At 36.1% G+C, this 24,016-nt stretch overlaps 1 protein-coding gene across 6 annotated transcripts in view; it reads left to right on the top strand.

Moving 5' to 3' along the window:
- sds22 (protein phosphatase 1 regulatory subunit sds22) overlaps nt 1-24,016 on the top strand; it is a 289,557-nt gene that overhangs the window by 220,765 nt on the left and 44,776 nt on the right. For all 6 annotated transcript variants that reach the window (XM_090383791.1, XM_090383788.1, XM_090383790.1 and 3 more), the window contains one exon: nt 15,386-15,490. In XM_090383791.1, the coding sequence (XP_090239917.1) occupies nt 15,386-15,490 (105 nt within the window). The remainder of the gene's footprint in view (nt 1-15,385; nt 15,491-24,016) is intronic.

Below are 24,016 nucleotides of genomic sequence, written 5' to 3'. Positions count from 1 at the left end.
TGTTAGCCCTATTATGTCAGCATTAGTTGTCCTAACCAGAAGTTTGAATTCATCCATTTTGTTGACAATAACTCCTGACAATTCTGTAAATACAGTTAAGACTAAATATTCTTCTATAGTTTACTACCCTGGCACACCCCTTGAAGGCTTGTTTCCCTGTCTTTATCTTCCCACTCATTTAAAACATTCCCATTCTCAGAAAATCTTGCTAACATCAGCTGTTGTGGCAAAACAAGAATTTGTGAGATATGAGCAACTATTACTTTGACTCATATCATCAGATAAATGTGTGCCTGTAATTATCCTTCTCCTGCCTAACTTGCAGTTTCCTTGAACCCTTAGGGTATCTTCAGTAATATTGGCAAAACCCTTGCACATCTTTTGTTCAAATGAATACTGTCCCTACAAAATAATTTCCTTCTACCTATAATTATGGGCCATGAAGGAAAAATAAAATAAAATCCCCCCCCTTCTTTCCCCAGAGCCTTGCAGCCTCCCTCAAGTCTAGAGTTAATCCATCCGTAGCCAGGTGGGAAGGAGCAGCAGTGCACAGCACACGCTTCTTGATTAGACCGGGGTTCGAGCCCGTCACCACCAAATACGGAGGATGTGGAAAGGTCAGGGAATGACCACTGCATATTCATGGAGCAATATGGCCTTAGTTGCCAATGCCCCTAAAAACCAAATAACAAACAAGGCTTTCAGCATATAATCCTTTCTATCTTGTCTGGGCAGAATCCAAGAAATCGTCAGGTTGTGTTCGTTTCATATCGTTAGAACAACATAAATAATGATGCTCTCTTTACCCCCCCCCCCCCCTTAAATGTGACAGTCTCTTGGTAACATCATCAATTGTTGCTCCCAGCAAATGCACCCTGGTTTTGGTCCTTCAGTCTTTATTACAAAAAATGTCACCTGTTTTCCTGACAATTAAATCTTCCAATAAAACTAAATCTTCTTCAACCTGAGCAGTATGTAGTTGACTGTTTCTGTTCTGGAACTGTAATCGGTCTTACATCACTTGGCAGGTCATGAGATACTTGGGTCCCTGACAATCTCCCACTTACATTTGTTTCTATGATGAGCTCCTGATTCTTCAGTGACTCAAATTCTTCAAGTAATGCACCATGTTTTAATTTGAGATCAGTATGCTCCTTACAATGGGTTTAAAGAAAATAATTGTCATTTAAATTTGATTTGCCTACTAGTGAGATCTTTGAATACATGCCACAGGCTATACAAGCAACAAATTCATGATTCTAACCATAAATTCCCACAGGCATTTCTAGTGTGAATCATTATCCATCTGAGTCATGAGGTCCTTGGACTTCTATTGAAAGTGATAACCATTATTTATGGAAAATTTGAAATTATTTTTATTTTATTTACTTAATTTTATTTAATTATTAATTTTTAACTTCATCTTTAATTTTTGAATGCCAACGTCATCGTCAAATAACTTCAAATTTCTTAGCACTACTTTTAATTTATCCAGTTAAGTAACAATGACATCTGGGTCTAGAATCAAACCTCACATCCCCAAAGCAACAGTAATTTTAATTAAATGAAAAATTTCCAAAGGAGATCAGACAAAATATACTGTTTGTGTCTCTTTTGATGTTCACATCATTGACAATACAATCAATACTTAGGCATATCGATCACTGGTGGAACGAAGATTGTAATTTAGCAAAATGAGAAAAAACACAGCATGGAACCTCTTCTGCAAATACAAAGGGTACTAGGAAAGTTTTGCAATATGACGCAACAATGAATCACAGGAAGCTGCTTGTTGCTGCATGTTGAGACATATTCATACGTGCATAGTAGCCGCCGCGCCAAGTCGATGGGCTCAGTTATTCATTAGTAGTGAGAGTGTAAAGTGCTTGCGATGGCATCGTGGTCATGAAATGAGATAAGGACAGTTTTGCGGTATAATTTCGTGCGTGGTTTAACCATAGACCAGTGCTTAGAAGAAATGACTCTTGCACTAGATGATGATTGTCCACATCGTACAACGATATTCAGGTGGTATAGAGAATTCCAAAGGGGAAATTTCACCCTGGAGGATTCGGAGAGGCCGGGAAGGCCACGAACGTCAGTTACGGAGGAAAACGTTACTGCTGTGAGGAAAATGCTTGACGAAAACAGGCGAGTGACCTACCAACAGATAGAGGATACTTTGGGCCTAAATGCACCAGCAATTCGTTCGATTCTGCAAGATCATTTGCACGTGAAGAAACTTTGTTCTCTCTGGGTGCCGCATCAACTGACTGAAGAGCAGATGACACGACGTGTGACTTGGTGCTGGGAGATGTTAAAAAAGTTTGATAAGGGACAATCTCGGTATGTGAACAACATCGTGACAGGTGATGAGACTTGGCTGTACTATTACGATCTGCCGACCAAGGCTCAAAACAAAGTTTGGGTCTTTGATGATGACGACACACCCGTAATTGTCAGAAAATCCCGATCTGTAAAGAAGAAAATGATAGCTGTATTTTTCAAATCGAGTGTAATTGTGGAACGTGTCGTTTTGGACACGCAGAAGACAGTCACAGCTAAGTGGTATACTGAACAATGCCTGCCTAAAGTCATTGGATCTATGAAGAACCTGCGGCCAAAGTCAAGAATGGACACCTGGTATCTCCATCACGATAATGCTCCAGCTTACCGCGCCAAAGCCTGCACCGAATATTTGACCACGACAGGACTGAAACTTCTCGAGCACCCTCCCTACAGGCCAGACCTTGCTCCCTGCAACTTTGCACTGTTCCCGTATGTGAAAATGAAGCTAAAAGGGAGGCAGTTTTCCAGTGATGAGGACCTTCTACGGGCTTGGGACAACGAGTGTGCTTTACTCCCTAGTGAAACTTGGCAGAACTGGTTTAAAGATTGGTTTCGGAGGATGGAGAGGTGTATTGAATGTAAAGGAAATTACTTTGAAAAAATTAAATAAACAAAGCTATATTGCAAAACTTTCCTAGTACCCTTTGTATCACACCACCACTAACCTTATTAACTGTAAGAGACTTAAGGCAGAAATACACTATTATCACTTCATGGGCCTTTACATCATTTCACTGTTTAGTCGGTTGTTGTCATGATAATAGTGACATTACTACCATGTCACTTTTTATAGGGATGAAGAAGATGAATTGTAGCTGAAGTGCTACAATTAATCTTCTTCAGATTTTGAAGAAGATTTAGAAAATGCATGTGCTTTTCTTATAGCCAAGGAAACAAAAGAGAGTAAGCGATGGATACACAACTAACATAAACTGGAAGAGAACAGAAAAAGGTGAATTGCATCATTTACTGTAGGACTTAGAAGAAGATGAAAATCGTTTTAAGACATACTTATGAATGAATATAAAAGAATTTAATTTCCTGTGTAATCTAATTAAGGATGACATACAAGAGCAAAATATGCAATTTCGAAATTCAGTCAGCACTAAGGAAAAATTTGTTTTATGTTTAAGGAAAGTTGAAATACTGTGAGTTTAATTTTGAATGAAGATTTGTTCTGTCAAAATACAAAAAAATTTTTAATTAAATTTAATAGAACAAAAAACTATTTCTCAACATTAAAAATTGAACTTGTAACAAACTGTTTTGAGTTGTACGAATTGAAATGATCAACTTGTTTGTCTTATGAATTTGTTAATTGTAATACTGTTGGTCTATTTTCCTCCTTTGGCAATTTTTAGGTGTCTGTGTGACTGGACATTTGCAGTGAGTATGCAGAGTAGCAGATCAAAGTGGAGGGTGCTTTGGAATAGGCATGGGAGAAATGTCCTTGATGCTGTTATTATTTGTTTTCAGATATTCTTACTTGTGCACTCAAAACAGCATTACTTACTTGTAATTTAATTTTTTATTAGCATTTCCTTCATTTTCCTTGTCATGCTATTATGCCTAAGAAATTTCTGTTTGAGCAGAAATAACAGCTCCTGAAAACGTTAGTCAGCCTTGAAGCCGATGTGTTATCTTGTGAATACAGCCAATGACAATAGTGTCTCCGAGCAATAAATTAAATGAGAAATATAGCTCCCACATATTTGATGTTATACAAGTGTGCTCCCGTGACATGATAATAGTGTGTTTCTGCCTTTAAAGCCCAAAGCATGTTACATCTGGTGAAAGGCTAAAAATGACTTTTGGGTAAAATTTTCTTCATCGGTTAATAAAGATACTGTTGTCAGAATAGTTTGGAAAAAAATAAAGCAGTTAAATGGTAAACTTACATCATCCTCTCCACTTCTTAATTGGAATGGGAAGGATTTCTTTACTCCTGCAGAGATTGCAAATACTTTAGGAACAATGATCTCTGAATTGATGATGAGAGCCTTGTCGATCAATTCGGCCCTGGAAAGATTGTGCAAGGCTCAAGGGGTAGAGTTTTTTCAGCCTGGTCTATACTTGTTAACAGGAGAGACTGCTTCTACAGGGATGGGATACACTTAAGTAGAAAGGTGCAAGAATATTTGCTGATGCTATCGAGGTAGTGTATTTTGTTAGGTGGGTCGGAAAACTGCTAGCTTGGGGGGATACAAGGACCAATAGATGAACAGTATCTATTATCCCACTGGCAGAGGTGAAAGTGATTCTTGCACTGCTTCTATTGGAATGAGCAGCAGCCTGGAAAACAAGATGCAGGATATTTCAGAGACTGCTGGGAGTCATTGCGGTAAAGTAAACACATGGGTTGTGTTAGAGTAGCTAAGAAAAGGAACAGGTGCATGTATACTTGCATGTACACGAATGCTAGGAGTTTGGTAAATAAATTTGATGAATTTGAGGTATTGCTCAAAACATCAAAGGCAGATATTGTTGGGATATCAGAGACGTTTTTTTTTTTTTTTTTTTATTTGGTAGTTGTTGGCGCATCGGCTTCTGTGGCCATATTGCACCTCCCAAGGTTTTTGCAGTACTTTGATCCAAGCCCGAGGCGGGAATCGAACCCGCGACCTTTGGGTTGCCGGGCAGGTACTTTACCCACTCGGCTAGCCCGGTCGGCTATCAGAGACGTGGTGTCACAGATATAACGAATGCAGAACTGGAATTTGAGGAGTACAATGTGTACGGAAAGGATAGGAAGGGAGGAGGGGGTTATGCTATTAGTTGAAGAAACACATAAATCCAAGGAAGTGAAGCCAGTCGACATCGCTGAACAGTGCAGTGTCGAGTCAGTTTGGTGTGACATAAGTATTGGGAGATCAAAATTGAGAGTAGAAGTGTGCTATAGGCCTAATGACTGTGATGAGTATAATAAGAAACTGTACGTGGAAATAGTGACCCAGTAAATCAGAGTCTTATAATGGGGGATTTTAATTTCCCAGATATTGCTGGAATTTGTGGGTTGGTCACTCACACACTAGCAAGGCTTTTGTGGATTTATTGGATGATTTTTTTCTACATCAGCATGTTTGGGAGGCAACTAGAGGGAGTAATACTTTTGATCTGATTATCAGTAGTGATTCTTCTTGCATTAAGAATCTGCAGATAAAGGAACCACTAGGTGGCATTGATCACAGTATGCTGAAGTGGGATTTACTCAAAGAGGTAACTCCATCAGGGGAAGGGTTTTTGCTTTTGTAAAGGCGACTACGATGGTCTGAGACATATTTAAATTCTATACAGTGGAACCAACTGATAATGTTACCAACAGCAAATTCAAAACGGGAAGCATTCAAAGAACTTATCTTGGAAGCTACTAGGCTTTACATACCAACTAAGAAATATTGTTCAAGGTTTAGGGCTAAATGGATGTCAGATGAACTAATGAGACATATGGCAGAGAAGAAAAATGCATGGGATACATATAAATTAATGGGTAACATGGAAGCCTATGATAGATATAAACTGGTCTGTAACCAAGTCAGAAAGGAGAGTAGGCAGGCAAAAGCAGATTATGAGAAATCCTTGGCAAAGGATGCAAAGAAAAACAGAAAAGAGTTCTTTGCCTATGTAAACTCTAGAAGGAAGGGGATGAATCAGATTGGTCCACTGGATATTGATGGTTCAACAGTTGAGGATCCTGCTCAGGTGGCTATGAAACTAAACGAGTATTTTGCATCTACATTCACACATGAGGAGTTATTCAGGAAGGGGAATGCCAGAGGTGAAGTAAACTCTGGAATTGAGCTAGATGATTTTGTAATAACTGAGAGAGGAAAGTTGAGGATAAACATAAAAAAGGCACCCGAGGTGGATGGATCTATCCAGTTATATTAAAGGAGGCAGCAAAGGAAGAAAGCAAACCCTTAGCCATAATTATGAGTGCTTCTTTGGACTCAGGGGAGGTACCCATAGACTAGATGTGCAAATGTGACCCCAATTCACAAAGGAGGATCAAAGGCTGACACAAGTAATTATAGACTTGTGATTTAGCTTCTGTTCCAGGAAAATTAATATAGGCACTGGTTAAAGAAGCACTGCAGGATCATCTAGACAAGACTTCAGTTATAGCTTGGACACAACATGGTTTTGTTAAGGGAAAGTCTTGCCTGACCAATTTGATTGGATACTATGATGCAGTCAAAAAAGATGCACTGTAGTTTTTGAAATTATAGTGTCTGGAGACTAGGCACCGGTGAGGTGATCTGATAGAGGTGTATAAAGCCTTGAATGGTTTGAGCATGCTCAATGCCAATGGGATCCTTCCTCTTGCTCAGAATAATCACCTGAGAAGGCATAAATTCAGATTGAGGAAAGACAGATGTAGGATTGATGTGTGGAAATTTGCCTTTAGCCAGCAGGTAGTTGGTTGGTGGAACAGACTTCCATCCCTTGTCGTGGAAGTTGATAGCCTAAATAAATTTAAGGCTTAGCTGGACAGGTATTTCGAACAAACGGAGGGGTGAAATGGAAGTGGTGTTTTTTTTTTTTTTTTTTTGCTGATGCTGCAAAAGCTTGCTTTCTTGCATCATATGCCTCTACTAATGCTAATTGTTTGCCTTGGCCACATATCAGCTGTTATGTCAAAAAATCAAATCCGAAGCTGAAAATTTGATACTAACTCTCAAATTACATGTCCTTTATCCTATAACCAACCACTCACATTATCTGAACTGAAAGAATCCATAAATACCTCAAGAAATAGTGCTACTAGCCCTGACAGAATTTATATAATGCTTCAACATCTAGATCCAAAATCATTATCCTCACTTCACATCTTTTTCAATCGGATATTTTCAGAATATACATTCCCAATCTGTTGACATTCCTAACAAACCAGGAAAAGATCATTCTATTTCTTACAGCTGTAGACCAATTTCTCTTTCCAGTTGTTTGAGTAAAACTCTGAAACAAATCATATACCATCGACTCTCCTGGTGTCTTGGGGGTCCCGAAATATAATCAGTTGATCTTTCAGAAGAATAGATCATCTTTAGATCTCATGGTAACGGCTGAATCAAACATGAGAAATGCATTGATCAAAAATTGACATCTTGTCATGGTATGTTTTTATACAGAAAAAGATTTTGATACCACAGGGTGCTTTGGCATCTTAAGAGATCTCCATTCTTTTGATCTGAGAAGTCATTTACCATATTTTATTCAAAACTTCCTTCTGCACGGGTTCTGAGTTTGATACTGGAAGGTGCTGTTCTCAAATCTGCATACCAGAAGGAATCCCACAAAGCACTGTTCTTAGCACCACTTTATATGCAATATGAATAATCAATATTACAAACACTATAGACTCATATATGTATGCTGACAATCTTACTATATCCTGTCATTCTCAGAATATGAGATGCATCGAGAGGCAGTTGCAAATCTCATTAAATAACATTAAATAACATACAGATGGCACAAAACAGCTAGACTATCAAACCAGAAATCTACAGCCATACATTTCTGCAACAAGTGCAAGATGAATCCTGAACCTGAATTATACTTAGCTAAGCATCCTTTACCAATCGTGAATTGCATTTTCTCCTAGGTCTAAATTTTGATAACAAGCTAAATTTCCAAGAACACATTCAATATCTGTAAACCATTTACATTAAGAAAATGAATATGCTGTAGGTTATCTCTAGTACATCATGAGGTGCTCATCATTGTACCCTTCCCCACTCCTTAACTGCACTTGTTTGATTCTTCTAGAGAGAGAGAGAGAGAGAGAGAGTGTACCGTAACATGGCCGCCTCCATAGCCAGGTGGACAGGAGCAGCAGTGCATAGCACATGCTTCTTGATTAGACCGGGGTTCGAGCCCGTGACTACCAATTATGGAGGATGCGGAAAGGTCAAAGGGCATGACCACCGCATATTCCCGGAGCAATATGGCCTTAGTTGCTAATACTCCTAAAAACCAAATAAACAAACAAACAGTACCATAACACATCTTGTCCCACCTAGCACTCTGCTCTTAAGATTGCTCTAGGTGCATTCAGAAAATTTCCATTTGAAAGTCTATATGTTGAGGCTCATGAAACCTCCACTTATTATCAGAAGAAAGATATTACTGATGAACTACTCAGATAAAATTAAAAATCCTCTCGACCTATCCTATTTGGCCACTATTAAATGATCTGCAATGGGCAACCCACTATAGAAACAAACCCCAGAACAAATTGGCCTACTGGTATCAGATTACAGTATCTAATAGAATGGTGAAATGTTCACTTTCCAGAAATCCTCAGACTTTAGAGATCTGGATCCCCTTTCGATTACTTTCTTGTGATGATTACTTTGAGCAATGGAGAAAAGGTTCTACAGCAAATATTAACATCCAGTGACTGCATGTTACTCACATAAAAAATTATTCCCACTTTAATAAGATCTACACTGATTGTTCAAACTAGCAATAAAGTGGGTGCAGCTGCTGTTTTCCCTAATACAACTATTTCTGTTTCACTTCCTACTGAGTTTTTTTTTTTTATACTAGAAGTAGTGTGATACCAATGGGCACCATCAAGAATCCCGTATTCTCGGTGACTGAGAATATCAGGGGGGAAAAAAAAAAAGAAAAAAAAGAGGAGAGGAAATTGGAAAGCAATAAACAAAATTAAGATAGTTATAGCCTAAACACACAGACACACACGTGTGTGCATGTGAAGAGTATGTGTGTGTTTACTCTACACAAAACCTTGTAGTAATTTGTGATTCTAATTATAAGTTTAACTTTTAAATTCTTAAAAGGATTATAGAGAAGTGTTTAACATGGGAGAAACAACCAGAACATGCCCATAAGGTCATAATTGCCATAGTTCATGGCAGTTCATTAGTACATTGGTTCAGGAGATTGTTTAGAAGATTCCACGTCAAAACTAGGTCATAAAGAATTCGGGTCATATGCAGGGCATAACCCTAATATTGTTAGATTTCTAGTTAAAAAAGTACATAATTTACTGTGCTTGAAATACATTGTGTCATCCATAACTAAAAATATACATAAGTGATAATATTAATAATATTGTCAAAAGCATTAAAACATATGTACAACACTGGGTACAATATAACTATGATTTTGTGTAAAAGTAAAACAACAATAAAAGTAAAGTAAATATTGTAGGGGATTACCATTTGAATTAACATTGCAGTCAGTTTATGTTTTTCCGAATACATTTTCAGGTCATTTTGAAAAGCCTGAAAATAAATAGTTTTCTAGGAATTTAGTCTTATGTTCTAATTGGACAGATCTGATAATAGAATAGGAATACAATATATGTGCCTAGTCTTAGACAAACCATACAGATACAAGTCAGTAATAAGATAAAGTAAAATAATTTGGAATTACAAGAATTACAGTTAAGAGAAAATTTGTGTGTATACTGGGTTTAAAGATTTATTATTTATAAATGGCACATCAAAAATAAATTCTTTAGTGTATAGGACCTTTAGGAGCTTTGCAAAATGCACATGCCAATCTAGCATTCAAGATTTGTAAGCAACATAATTTTTTTTCTTTGGCAGAAGGGGGTGGATTAATTTGGATACTATCAAAATTCATAGGGAAACCTTTTCTAATTGAAAAACTCAAACTTCAGTAAATCACCTGAAGATATAAAAGCATAAAATGTGAAACAACCTGAAAAATGGGTGTACCTAATTCTGCAAGCTCTAAGCAGAAAACTTCTTTGGATGGACCCCAACCCCAGCTTGTCTTAGCTAAAGCCTGGTTCAATGGAACCAGGCTGTTTTACGTATGTTGTAACTATAGGTAAAGCAATCACTTTGTATAATATTTTTAGTGTACAACTCGCATATCTTATTACCCAGTCTAGTCTTGTAATCTGAATGATTTGACAAGTAAAATTTTTAACCATTTCCATTACATAAGTTTAAATGATGGAGAAAGGCTAGTCTGTTATCAATAGTTAATCTCAATACTTGATGGTAGAGACAAATGGAATGGTTACACCAGTAATTTTTATTAGAGGTGAATGAGAAGAAGATAAAGATCCTTTAAAAATTGTTTTAACTTAATTAATACAGACCAATTATACAATTTATTCAAGACATCATTAGCATTAATTTTCAGCTGTGATCTGGAGTCCATAAAAGAAAGGCAAAACAAGATCATCAGCATACACATTAAAGCAAAATAATTTAGAAATTCACGCATGAACCACTGGTTTAGCATAGATTCGAAATCAAGGGTCCAAGAATGGATTCTTGAGAAAACTACGAAAAACTGGTTTTGTAAATGATTGAAAATTTGATGCTATAGTTACATAATGGTCAGAGAAATAATGATTAACCAACTGAAATAAATTAAGGGAACAATTGAGAAGTATAAGACTTTTTGAGGGTGCTTTCACACCAGAGGGAATTAGCAGTGCCCTCAAAGTCGATGAAAAGCTACCAAAACATTTGTGCGGTGGTTGTTTTTTGAAGCATTAGCAACTAAGGCCATATTGCCCCAGGAATATGCGGTGGTCATTCCCTGACCTTTCCGCATCCTCCGTATTTGGTGGTGACGGGCTTGAACCCTGGTCTAATCAAGAAGCGTGTGCTATGCACTGCTGCTCCTTCCCACCTGGCTATGGAGGCGCCTATTTGTGTGGTTAACTGAATTTGTTTTAATAAGTGGACCAGAGCATTTTCCATTCTGAAAACCACACCTAAACCCAAATTTATTAGATGCCTAGGAGTTGTTATCCTGAAGAAGAGATTCAATTCTGTAGGAGATTAGCCTTTCTAAAACCTTCCTAAGTTTAGCCAATAAAGATCTAGATCAATATGACCGAGGTTGCTTGACTGGTTTCCTAGGTTTAGTATTTTCAAAAGAGAGATTTCTAAAAAGCATAAAAATGCAAACACTGTAAAAACAAGACAAAAATTGGGAAAATTTGAATAACAAATTCTCCTTTGATTAAGTTAGCACTAGGATAACTGTTAAGGCTAAATTTGCTGCATCTAATTTTTTTCTTGAATCATTAGCAACTTTTAAAATAGCAGTTTCAATAAGAGAAGCCCATTCAGTTGGGATTACGGTATCAGAAATCATATCAGAATTGGAAAATTCCATTAACAATGTGTCGAAAATCCTATTCCAGTTAACGTTTTCGAGAGAAAAATGCATAAGAAGAGAGGATGGATGAGAAATAGTTGCAGCAGAATCAGAAATCTTGATTACTATCATCTTGTGATCTGATTGATTCCAATGAATTAAAACACACCAGGAGTTTACAGAAGGAGCCAATGAAAGAAGAAGCAATAGTAACATCTGTGTTTGTTGCCCAGAAGCATGGCATACATATTCTTGTGCTTCTGGGCAAGAAATACCAGGAATACCAGGTTCATTAAACACTAAATTAAATTCATCAAATTTTGATGCAAAATAAAATCATCATTGACTACCTATTCTCTAGAGTCTGTTGTAGAACTAAATCATGTAGATAATTTTGCCAGTAGTTATGAATTTAGAATAAATTAGTTTGTCTAGTTACATGATCTGATAAGGATAATATGGTTCTAAATCCATAAACTGAAAAATACAGGCATTACCAAAAAGAACCTGCAGTCAATACAACAAATTTGTAACATACTAAACAATGGTCTGGATTTTATGTCATTCGTGGTTTCAATTTATTCTAAATAGATGACCTATAATGTTCCCATAATAGTAGTATGATTCTTGTAACAGAAGTATTTCAGTACATTTTTTTCCAAGTTTGTGATATACTGTAATTCATCCGTAACATTGATACTTTTGCCTGTTAATCCATAATATTTTTATAGCTAATTCAATAAGAGGACTAATTTTGGAAATTAGTTTACACATGAAGAATTCTTTGAACAAGATCTAAGACAGATTTACACTTTGGAGAGTTAATATCCCTGACAGAATGTCAAAATTTCTTCTTTTTCCTCTTACAATTGGAACAATGAGAAAAGACATGACCAATATACAAAATGGTCACAAGACAGAGCATCCTGGGTACAGGATTGAGTTGTATGTCCATATCCTAAACATCTACAGCAATGTATACATTTGTGAAAAATTTGCATTTATGAACAGTCCATCCCACGAATTATCACCTTCCCCATTTTCATAACCTTCACACAGAGCCTGTGACTCAATTAGTACAAAAAAAAAAAAACATCATTAAAGGATGTGAAATCACTTTTATTGTGCTTTCACATTTGAAGTGTGGCCAGAATAATGGAAGTCAGAATAATTATTAGTTTTACAAATACTTTTCTACAGAAAGGATAGAAATGGCCAGTAAGGCAATATTTATAATTTTGGTTATATAAATGCTAAAGGCACAATACATTATGGGTTGAAATTAACTATATAATATTGGTATAAATACACCATAGTTTACCCATAAGTTTAACTACGTAGGCAGTAGTCTCCTCGACTAGAGAAGTGTTATTTATTTCTTTTATCTATATTTTGTATCAAATATGCACATGCCCGACCAAATGCATGTGTATATATGAGGTGCCATCAAAACGTTCCTCGATTCCAATTATGGTGCACCTTCTGCTTGACCTTTGTGGCTGCACAAAATTCTTTCTTTCTAGATAATCTTTCTAGAATATCTAGAAAAATATTTTTATAGCCTTCTTTTCTTACAATTCCTTCAGAATTGAAGGAATTATTCAATGATAATTCAAGGAATTTCACTCCAGAAAAACAGAACAACCCTAGGTCATCATGGAACGAGCACTGTGCTTGACTGAACAATGTGGCACCTTTTTTTTTTTTTTTTTTTCAGTTGATCATCTCACAAAGTCTATGCTTGGATTCAAAAATTTCAAATTTCGATCCTTCCACATTACGTTTTCCACTGTTCAATTGTGTTTGGACTGTTACATGACCGTGAAGTCTTGCTTATTTAAGATGAAATTTTACAGTGGGTGTAGATACAGGCGTTTCTCTGCTCGTATTGAACTCATATTGGATTTCAGGTGCAGTTGTCAGTTGCATTTAGAAATCAATTTTATGGTCTTATCTTGTGCTTCCATCGTTACGTGCAGTCATCCCATTCGAGGTTTGCCCTCTAAACTGCCCGTCTCTTTGAATTGTCGAATGGTAGTTTGTACTCCTTTAAATGAAACACCTAGTTTTTTGCCAATACTTCTCAGGGAATAACTTTTATTATACAGAGTTATAACAGCACTTCTTTTTTCAACACACAATTTCTTATTTCTTGTCATGTTTATCATGAAACACAAGGGTGTTCAATATTTTAAGCTACAGCCCTTATTTTCCAATTTATATTATTGCAAAGCACTCTAGAATCTTCTCTAATATTGAAACAATATTCCCACTTTCTAGAATATCTAGAAAATTGGAATCATCTTTAACATTCAGGAATCTTGTACAATGTTCTACCATATTCAGAAGTCTTCTGGAATATTCTAGAAATTTCTTAAATATTCTTTGAGTTTTGTACCTAATAGAAAATATTTTAACAAAAATTGGGAATTGGTCCTATAAAACCTTGAAAATTAAGAAATTTGAAATGTGATCCAAAACTTTTAGGTGGGAGTGTATATCATTTACAATAGCAGCTTGTGATACTGTTAATTTTCAGATTACTGAAAATCATTAAGTGCTTTCCCAAATCAAGTCTTTTTAGAATGTCTGATTTAGTTGCCAATGACAAGTTTTTCTGATAGCTTTCGCCTTCTTTGCATGTTTTGCACTAGCTGACTCACTAAACTCTGAGGTTATTTTGAAAAAATGAAAAGTTGAAACTATCTACGTAGTAAATTAAAATTAATCACATGGGCATAAAATGCACATAACATGCAAATAACATGCAAACCAAAACTTAGTGGAAAACCAAAACTAAACTGAAATCAGTGTTGCCGGGTGGCATTACTGCACAGTGTGCAGCCGAAAGCAGCTCTCCATCAGGAAACCACACTTCAGAAAGAGGAATTTTATAAACAACACTTCAATAAATTTCAAACTCCTGAGCAGGCATGCCCTTTCCCGATAACACCATCAAGCAAGAAAATGTATAAAGTATGTTTTTGTAATATGCGAAACATGGTGCATGTGCAATTTTGCAGCTGTGAGCACAGGAAGCGTGTCAGTACAAGCAAATATGAAAAATGAACACAGAGATGTAAATAATTACTGATATGCAAAAAAAAAAAACACCATACTTTCAAAGTTTCTCCTTATGCTTTGCAGCATTTCTAGTTTGGCCAGCAGTTCAGAGATTTTCTTGAAAATTATAATATATATTAAAAATCAATTTTCAATAGTGAAATCAAAGAGAACAAAATAGTTCTTTGCATTACAGTTGATTGGAAAACTATTAAAGAACAATTTGAAGTTTTCTTTTTCGACAGAGCCTGTTAAGTAATAAAACATCTGCTAATGAAGAATTCATACCGAGCCATTTGGGGTGACTAGTGCTATTGTGGGTGAACAGCATAACGGGGGGAGGAGTGAGATATCAAAATATACTGAGCACTATAGCAAACGAGTGCCGAGGGAACTCTGCTGTGGCACAAGACAACTGTAACTTGTCTGTGCTGAAACTCTACAAGTATATTCCCCTCCCCCCCAACTGTATTAGGTTTACTTTGATTTTAATGCTGAAACTAAATAGCAATGAATAGTTGCAGTAGATTATTATTATTCCCTGATTTTTTTGATATTATTATTATTTGTCATATGGTGCAAAGGAAGCCTGAGGCTTATGCTGCACCAGCCAAAAAAAAAATTGTGAATTACTCTGAGAGAGAAATAAAAGGGGATTACCAAGAAAGAGAAGAATGATGATATCCAGCTCAGGACCTGGGTGTGCCAAGCCCACACTTATCAGATGTGAGCCCTGGGGTTAATGTTATATTAATTAACGAAAATTAATAAATATTGTATTATTATTATCATTAATAATTTCTTTACTGGTATTGTATTTATTTCTTTTAATCTACTAAAACATTTTCTTTTACAGAGTAACAGAATTGTCAAGCTGGAAGGTTTAACAAAAAATATTAATCTTGAACATCTGTATCTGAGTCATAATGGAATTGATAAAGTTGAAGGCCTGGAAAACAATGTATGTCATTGCTTTAATTTTTATTTTTTTGAGTTCAGTTAAATAAATTTATTTAACTTTATTCTTTTTATTTATTTATTATTTTTTTTTTTCAAGCGTTTGGTCCATTATAAATAAGTTACAATTTTAGATACTAGAAATTGTATAGAATTATAAAATCGGCAACATGCTCCAGTTTATAAAAATGAGGTTTATACAGTTTAACCAGTTAATGTCAGTGTAAAACTTGATTTTTAAAATTGAGGATTCAACAAATCTTTATTTTCCAAATAGTTCCTAATCCATTCACACTGTCAAATACTGTAAGGGAAGATTGTTCTTAAAAGAATCTTTAATTTTTAATTGTATTGTCTGTCTAAAGGGTTTTATAATATTATATACATGTGTGGCTAAGAATGAAAATGCCGAGCTCCTGTAAGAAACAATGGGGCAAATAGGAAAATGTTTTATTTAAAATTGTGAGAAAGTTGCAGGTGAATTTCTCTTTACATAAGGAGAGTGCACTTGATTAACCATAATTTAATCAATTGTTTGTAGAAGAATAAGAGAAATTTACCTCAATGATAAGTAGAGTTCTGCTATGATAAGAAGAAAGGAAGTGTTCTACTATGATAAGTAGAACACTTCCTATTGACATGCCCAGCAAATTAATACAGTAATAAAATTAATTAAAAAACAATTAACAAATTAAAACAAATTCAATGCAAATTTTCAAAAAAAGGCTTCCCTTCCTGAAGCTGACAGGGCTTTTTAACCATGTCTTGATCACAGGAATGGAAATTACCGAGTATGTGAGAGGCGGAATCTTTTAAATAGAGATTATTTGTCTTCATGCATGTGCATAAAAGACAGCGATTATTTATCTTAGCGCATGTGCGTAAAAGATCACAAATCGGAGTTTATATATGGACGATGAATGTTAACAGAATTCTCATGTAATTTAATTTCAATCGTTTCCGCAATTAATAGTCTAATATAATTACATTGGACACTATTTTGTCCTCATTGAATAAAAATGTATGGTTTCATTAATGGTATGAAAGGTCAATTCTGATGCTGTTGAACGAGAAGCACGGACTGAGGATGCTTGCTGTTTTAATCTCACATCCAGCATACACCGCGTTAAGCCCTGATAAGACAAGTTGCAATCACTGCAAGAAATGTTGTTTGTTTGTTATTTGGTTTTTAGGAGCATTAGCAACTAAGGCCATATTACTCCGGGATATGCGGTGGTCATTCCCTGACCTTTCCGCATCCTCCATATTTGGTGGTGACGGGCTCGAACCCCGGTCTAATCAAAAGAAATGTTGTATGTCAGGTTATTGATTTGTGTTGAAAAAGGGGAAAGGACTGAGTGATTGTTCAGTATAGCATGTAATTTCCTTATTGGTCCGGCCACAATTTTAAATTCGGTATCTTTAAAGAATCTGTCAAGCTGTTTGTGCCACAGTTCAACATATGGGACAGAAATAGTTTTTTTTTTTTATGTTACTATTGTTGGTTGGTATAGGTTTTTATCCTATCCTTAGCTTTTACCTTAATTTGGTTTATTGTAGCAAGGGGTAACCCTTGTTTAAGAATATGCTGGTTAATATCTGTATTTTTGAGTCAAAAGCAGATTCATTGAATATTTATAGGCATTGAAAATTGATTAAAAATAATAGATCTCTTTAGGTGATAGCTGATATAATGCAGCAACATACTGGTGTTGATTTATGGTAGATGTTAAATTGTACTTTATTTGCTTCCTGAGTAAGCGTGAAATTTAGAAATTTTAATGACTTTGTTTTTTTTTAGTATTTCCCCTTTTCAATGTAAAATTGAGTCTAGGATGAATATGATTAAACTAATGTAAAATGTTTTGAATAGTGCAGCTTTCAGTAATAACCAGAAAGTCATCTAAAATAGCAGGTAGGAAAGGCATCAAATGTATACACTTAGTCATCAAGAGGTAGACCTCTGATATTAAGCCACTTAGACTCAATACATTTGCAAACCAAAAATTTGTTTGTACACCTTGTCTCGAAAGATGATATAGTTAGCTTCAACTGAGAGTTTATCAAGTAAAAAAATTATTTAATAGGAATCTTCGTATAATTAATTGGTATAGACTTATTATTAAATATATCTCAAAGAATATCTAATGTGTATTAAATGTTTACATTCATATATAACGAAGTAACATCTAGTAAGAATAAATTAGCATTCTTGCTGTGTCATAGTTTTTTATCCCAAATTGTATTGCATGTCTAAAGGGTTTTATAATATTATATACATGTGTGGCTAAGGATGAAAATGCTGAGCTCCTGTAAGAAACAATGGGGCAAATAGGAAATCCGGTTTCATGCAGTTTTACCTGCTCAAAAAGTGCTAGGGTATTGTATGTTCTGGCCTTCAATTCCTTTAACTGAGACATAGTAATGTAGTAATTTTTTCGATACATAGTTAACATTTCATTGTACTGATTGACCAAATTGGTAAATAGTACCAGGTCTAGTTCAAAATAAGCGGAGGTATCTGATATAACCGAATCTAACTTATTGATATAATCAGTTTTATCAAGTATTACAACTGTATTGTCTGCTCTCTGAATAATAATGTCTTTAATTTCCTGAAGGTCATGTAAAGCTGAAATTTCATGCCTATTCAATTTAGGAAGCTGCATGCCTATTATGTTATTGACCACTTATTGACTTGTTGAATAAATAAATCTTGTGGGACATTATGAAGACCAAATTATTTCGTAAATTGTTTTTTTAGGTAGCTTGCGAGGTGGTAAATTTTAGTTCAATCCTTTGGATAAAAGTGAAATCTGGTCCTGCGATAGCTTATACAAAGAAAGATTTGTAACCTGTTGATATGTAGGCACGTTGCGTGTTGGGCAAGGGGTGTTCAAGAACTAACTGAACCATTCAGATTGCCTGTGATCACAGTGTACTGATGTGGAATTTACTTAATGATATAATTACCATCAGGGGTAAAGGGAAGGGTTTTTGCTTTCGTAAAGATGACTAAAGTTGTCTCAGACAGTTTTTAAATTCTGTACAGTGGGACCAACTGATGCTGCTACCAACAGCAAATTCTAAATAAGTGTTGGGATGTTGTATGTTCTAGGACATTATGAAGAGTGTATATGATGAAGAGTATGAGATATGAGATAACATTGTATCTGAGATACACTCTTCCATTAACAGTGTATCTGAGAGCAGAATAATGAACACAATTGATAACAATAATAAGAGATTCAAACATTAAAATCATATGTACAAAAGATGTATGCATTAAGTTAATTACCAGTAAAACAAATAATAAATTAATTATTTAGAGAAAAGAAAATAGTAAAACAAATAATAATAATAATAAACTACAATAATTAGATGAGAGCTAGTCACTTTGCAATTCAAGAGAAGAGGCAAACTTGTGGATGGAGTTCACCAGTGACTGGGAGTTGTCAAAAAAGTCAATGAGAGAGTCATTTGCTGATTCTGTTCAGTGGACTGAACTTCATAAAGTCAGTGGTCACAGAGTCAAGGCAAAACAGTGTAAGGTTCCTGACTTGTCTACAAGGAGCATTGAAGTTGACTTTGCTAAGGATATCAGATGTTTCATAAGTTCCAGTGATTACTTTGGGTAGAAGGGTGACGTTAGCAATAACTCTTTTAGTGCATAGAGACCTCAGATGAAAGTAATCACACAGTTTAGTATCATAGTACACTGAGTGATAAAATAGAGGATTACGGAATGTAAGGTAGCAGACAGAATTTTTTTGGACTGCTTCAATTTTGTTAGTTGAAGTCTTTGTGTGAGGAGTCCAGATGAGTGAGCTGAATTCCACGATTGGAAGAACAATAGTTTTACAAAGGATAACGGCATATCTGTACTTTTTGAACTTGTAGGTGTTCCATTTGATAAATCCTGGTGTTGAATGCTTTGCTTTTTAATGCTGACTTTAAATCTTCATCTGTGATAAAGAGGTTGATGAGGATATCATCTTTAACAGGTGTGAAGTCTCAGGTGTGTTTACTCTGATCCAAGCCCGCCTTGGGCTTGGATCAGAGTAAAATGCAAAAACTTTGGGAGGTGCATTATGGCCACAGAAGCTGATGTGCTAACAACTAACAAAAAAAATAAAAATAAAAAAATAAAACAACAAAATGTGAATTCTTATCATCATAACAGTGGCAAATGATGCAAGGAAGCAAGCTTATACAGCATCAGCCAAAAAAAACAAAAAAACCCAACAACAACGGTTGGAATGGTGATTAATGACAGTATATCATTAAGACCTGGGGGTAATTGTGCAGTCAGCTATGATTTCCATATGAATTCCTGTATATCAGATATGATATACAGGAATTTTACTAGCAGGGAAAGGAGTTGATTATCCCATTGTATAAGGCAATGGTCAGGTCACATCTTGAGCACTGTATACAGGTCTGGAGGCCTCATTTTAGGAAAGATGTAGAGGTGCTGGAATGAGTACAGAGAAGGGCAACGAGATTGGCGAATGGAACAGAGGGTTGCTTTTGCCAAGAAAGATTTCAATCCTGCAAATTGCAGCATCTGGAGACTAGGCATTTGCGAGGTGATCTGATTACAAGTATTTAAAAGTAACAAAATTGTAAATGAAGAGTTGTAGAATGTGGTTCATTTTACAAGGGACTCATGAAATAACCTTTGTTAGAGTAAACAATAGTGTACACTGAGTGATCACTGAATTATGACCACCTACCTGATACTTCGTAGGTCCTCCTTTTGGCCTCAGTACAGCAGCTATCTGTACTGACTGTACACAGTCAACAAGATGTCGGAAGCGTTCGGGAGGTATGGCCAACCAAGCTGTGTAATGCAGGTATGGAGGTGATTGGTGTATCCAGATGCCTGATATATCTTTCCATAGTGTTCCACAAGTGCTCTATGGGATTGATATTGGGGGAGTTTGGAGGCCAGTCGATATATTGGAAGTCAGAACTGTGTTCCTCAAACCATTTCTGCCCATCAAGTGCCCAATGGCTTGGCATATTGTCATCTTGGAAGACACCATCGGCATTTGGGAAAAAGTGTAATATAGCGGGGTGTACACAGTCAGCAAGCAGTTGACAATAGCAGAGACCACTGATAAGTTGTTCCACACGCACCAGGAGTCCAAGTTCCTGTCAGTGAAACATGCCCCACACCATGCAACTGCCTGCACTTTTGATACCATGCATGATGGATCAAGAGCCTCATGTTGTTGACGCCCAATCCATAAACTGGATATAATACTTTTGGGGTGCATATTTCAATGTAATTCTAGTACAGTATTGTTTTGACCCTGTTAACCATTCAGCCATAGTGTTGTATATTAACATATAACTTGAGTGGTAAATTAAGTCAGTATACACGTATGCGTGAAGTATAGTTCTAAAAGGTGGCAATCAAATTTTGAATTTTGAGCGGAGAGGGAGAAGCGAAGTGTAAAGTCAACAATATGTGGTATTTAATAGATTTGATAATAGAGAGCTATTAAGTGCTCGATAATTCCTATATTCTATTATATTATGAAAACAACAGGGATTACCTTTATTTTAGATATAGGAAGCTTCTTTTCCAGCCAACTCTCCTAGTCAACAAAAAATCAGTCATGCTGAATCAATTTCTTAACGCCTTTAAATATTCTTCCACCCAGATTTCTCTAACTACAGAAATAAATGAGTTAACTAGAAGATTCTCAAATAGGGGTTACCCACTAACCTATATAAACAAAGTTAAAACATTAACCCATTAAAAATAAATAACAACCTCGCAACAAACATTGCACAAAAATCCGAAAAGGCTCAAATACATTTCATTACCATCCATATGTCGAGTACTGGTACAATAAACTTTACCAAATATGCAGGGGGAACCGACATGAAAATCATAGCAAAACTCATGAACAAATTATACACATTCTTCAGAAATCGATCTTCAAACACCACATTCCAATCACAGCGTGACCTAGTATACAGCATCCCATGCAAAAATTGTGATGCTGTTTATGTAGGATCTACCATGGGAGTGGCACAGCTTCGAGCAAAACAACACGAAGCTTCGTTGCGTGTGGGTCGTTCAAATGCATTGGAACTTTCATTCCACACAATGAATTAATTCGACTTTAATGAACAAAAGTTATAAATATTCAACACAACTACCACAAATTACTTACTGTGGAAACCTTAGAGATGAAATTATATGAAAATTCAATCAATATCCATAGACCATTCTTATGATCCGACGATTGGTCACTTATACACATGCGTGAAGAACAAACACTACAACATAAGTTTCGGATTAATGGTGAGTTGCTCTATTCCTGTGAACATGACACCCCAAAAAGTTCTAGTCTGACTTAAGGAATGTAGAGAATAATCCCCCCCCCCCCCCAATATCCATTAAGCTTTTTAGACTACTAAATTTTAATTCTAATGTCAAGCTACAGGACCGAAGAGAATAATCGCTCCATATTTATTAAGCTTTTTAGACCTTAAAATTGGCACCTCCGTAGCCAGGTGGGCAGGAGAAGCAGTGCGTAACACACGCTTCTTGATTAGACCGGGGTTTGAGCCCATGACCACCAAATACGCAGTATGCGGAAAGGTCAAGGAATGACCACCGCATATCTCTGGTGCAATATGGCCTTAGTTGCTAATGCTCCTAAAAACCAAATAACAAACAAACAGATCTTCAAATTTAATTTTATATCAATCCACGTAATGGTTTTCTTGCTGCCAGAGGTATGGTGTTTGAAGACAGAAGTCCTGAGCGCTCAATGTTGAGACCGAAGGATCTGAACACTATGGTTCTGATAGTGTGGAAGATGTCCCACATTTTTTGTAAAATTAATATCGCCTTTCCAGAGAATTATTAGTGCGTTGGACTAGGAGAGTTGGCTAGAAAAGAAGCTTCCTATATCTAAAATAAAGGTAATCCCTGTTGTTTTCATAATATATTATATATATAATATCATAATATATTATATATATAATATCGGTGTTTTGATACACCATAGACACTCTTAAAAAAACTACAAAGTAGTTGTTGTGGGCATCATTTGCTCTTTCTCATATTGTGCTCTGCCTTCATGACGAGTTGCCATGATGCTGCACTACCTCAAATAAGTAACGCTTCACTGATAGAGAAGACTATTGTTACTTATTCTCAGTGAGTACCACCACCCAGACATGTTTCAAGGCTATTGGCCTATCATCAGTGGGTGGGCAGGTACCCTAGTATTGCAGACATGACGATCCAGTTGTGAAGTTAATCGCACAATATGAGGGATGCCAAAAGGTGTATAAGATAATATTTAAAATAATTAAATGCACATGGCATAATACTTTAAGTTGTTGAGGACACATAAAATTCATTGTCTGATCGGATTTTAGAATGAACAGCTAAGTCTGAAGTAGGATCATCCAACGGAAAAAGAGCATCTAAGATTGCATTTGCAGAATCATGCCAGTTCAGTGTTTCCGTGGAGTCCGCCACAATTGAGCCAAATATGTTAGAACTAAAAGTCTTTCGTCTTACAATCTTGTATAGAAGACCCCAGGGGTTAGCATTTCGTGTGAACGAAATTCATCCACGTTTCACGCTTTCGAGAGGCAATGGCCTTCACGTAGCTTTTCCTCAATGAAGAACACTGCTGGTAAAAATGATTAAAGTCGGCTTGGGGCCAGTCTCTCTGTTTTTGGTAATACCTACGGGCTCGATGAACTTTCCTTCTTAACTGGGATAACTCCTGCGTCCACCATGAACACGTCTTCTGATTAACCCTCTTTTTCCTGGAAGACTTATAGCATTTTGAATATAGTTCACTTGATGAGAAATAGGTGAGGTTTCAAAAGAAGCAAGTTTCTGTTCGTCAAGGTCCAGAAGAATGGAAGAGTCAAAAGCATTCCAGTCAATATTTCTGATGGAAAATCTTATTAATTCTGGCTGTGAGAAAGTGTGTGAATATGGAATGGCAGAATCAGGGGAAAGCATATAATAGATGACTCTATGGTCACTGGTGCACCAGTCCCTATACACAGTCCAGTCAGTAAGCTGCAAATTGAAATGAGAGTTTGTCATCATTATATCTATATTAGATTCTCCTGCATAACTTGAGAAAGTATGAGTGATTAGGCTTGTTGTGAATTGAAACAATGATTAATTATGAACTCCTCCAAGAGAAGCCCACGTGCATCTGTAGAAGAGCTGTGCCAAAAGTTTTATTTTGCGTTGACGTCCGATGAGATCAATATATTGCTATTCGGACCCAAAGTATTTATCACAGTCTCAAGGTAAGCTAGAGAATGATTAAAGTCCTCCGATGGAGGGCAGTAGAGATAAATTAAGTAAAAATTCATTATGGAGTGTGTGACAAGAATGCAGGTAGAGAACTGAGTGAAAAATCCACGAAGAACCGTGATGTCTAAAGAGTCATTAAGAATTAATATACAAGATTTGGGATTCTGGTCAACAGGTTGTATTATTCTCATTTTCAACGAGTAACCCAGGATT

This window comes from Mastigoproctus giganteus, chromosome 10 (assembly GCF_048544385.1).
Source record: "Mastigoproctus giganteus isolate SK-2022 chromosome 10, ASM4854438v1, whole genome shotgun sequence".
NCBI lineage: Eukaryota > Metazoa > Arthropoda > Arachnida > Uropygi > Thelyphonidae > Mastigoproctus > Mastigoproctus giganteus.
The sequence above is the reverse complement of the archived record's forward strand: the minus strand, read 5'-3'. Positions and strand labels throughout refer to the sequence as shown.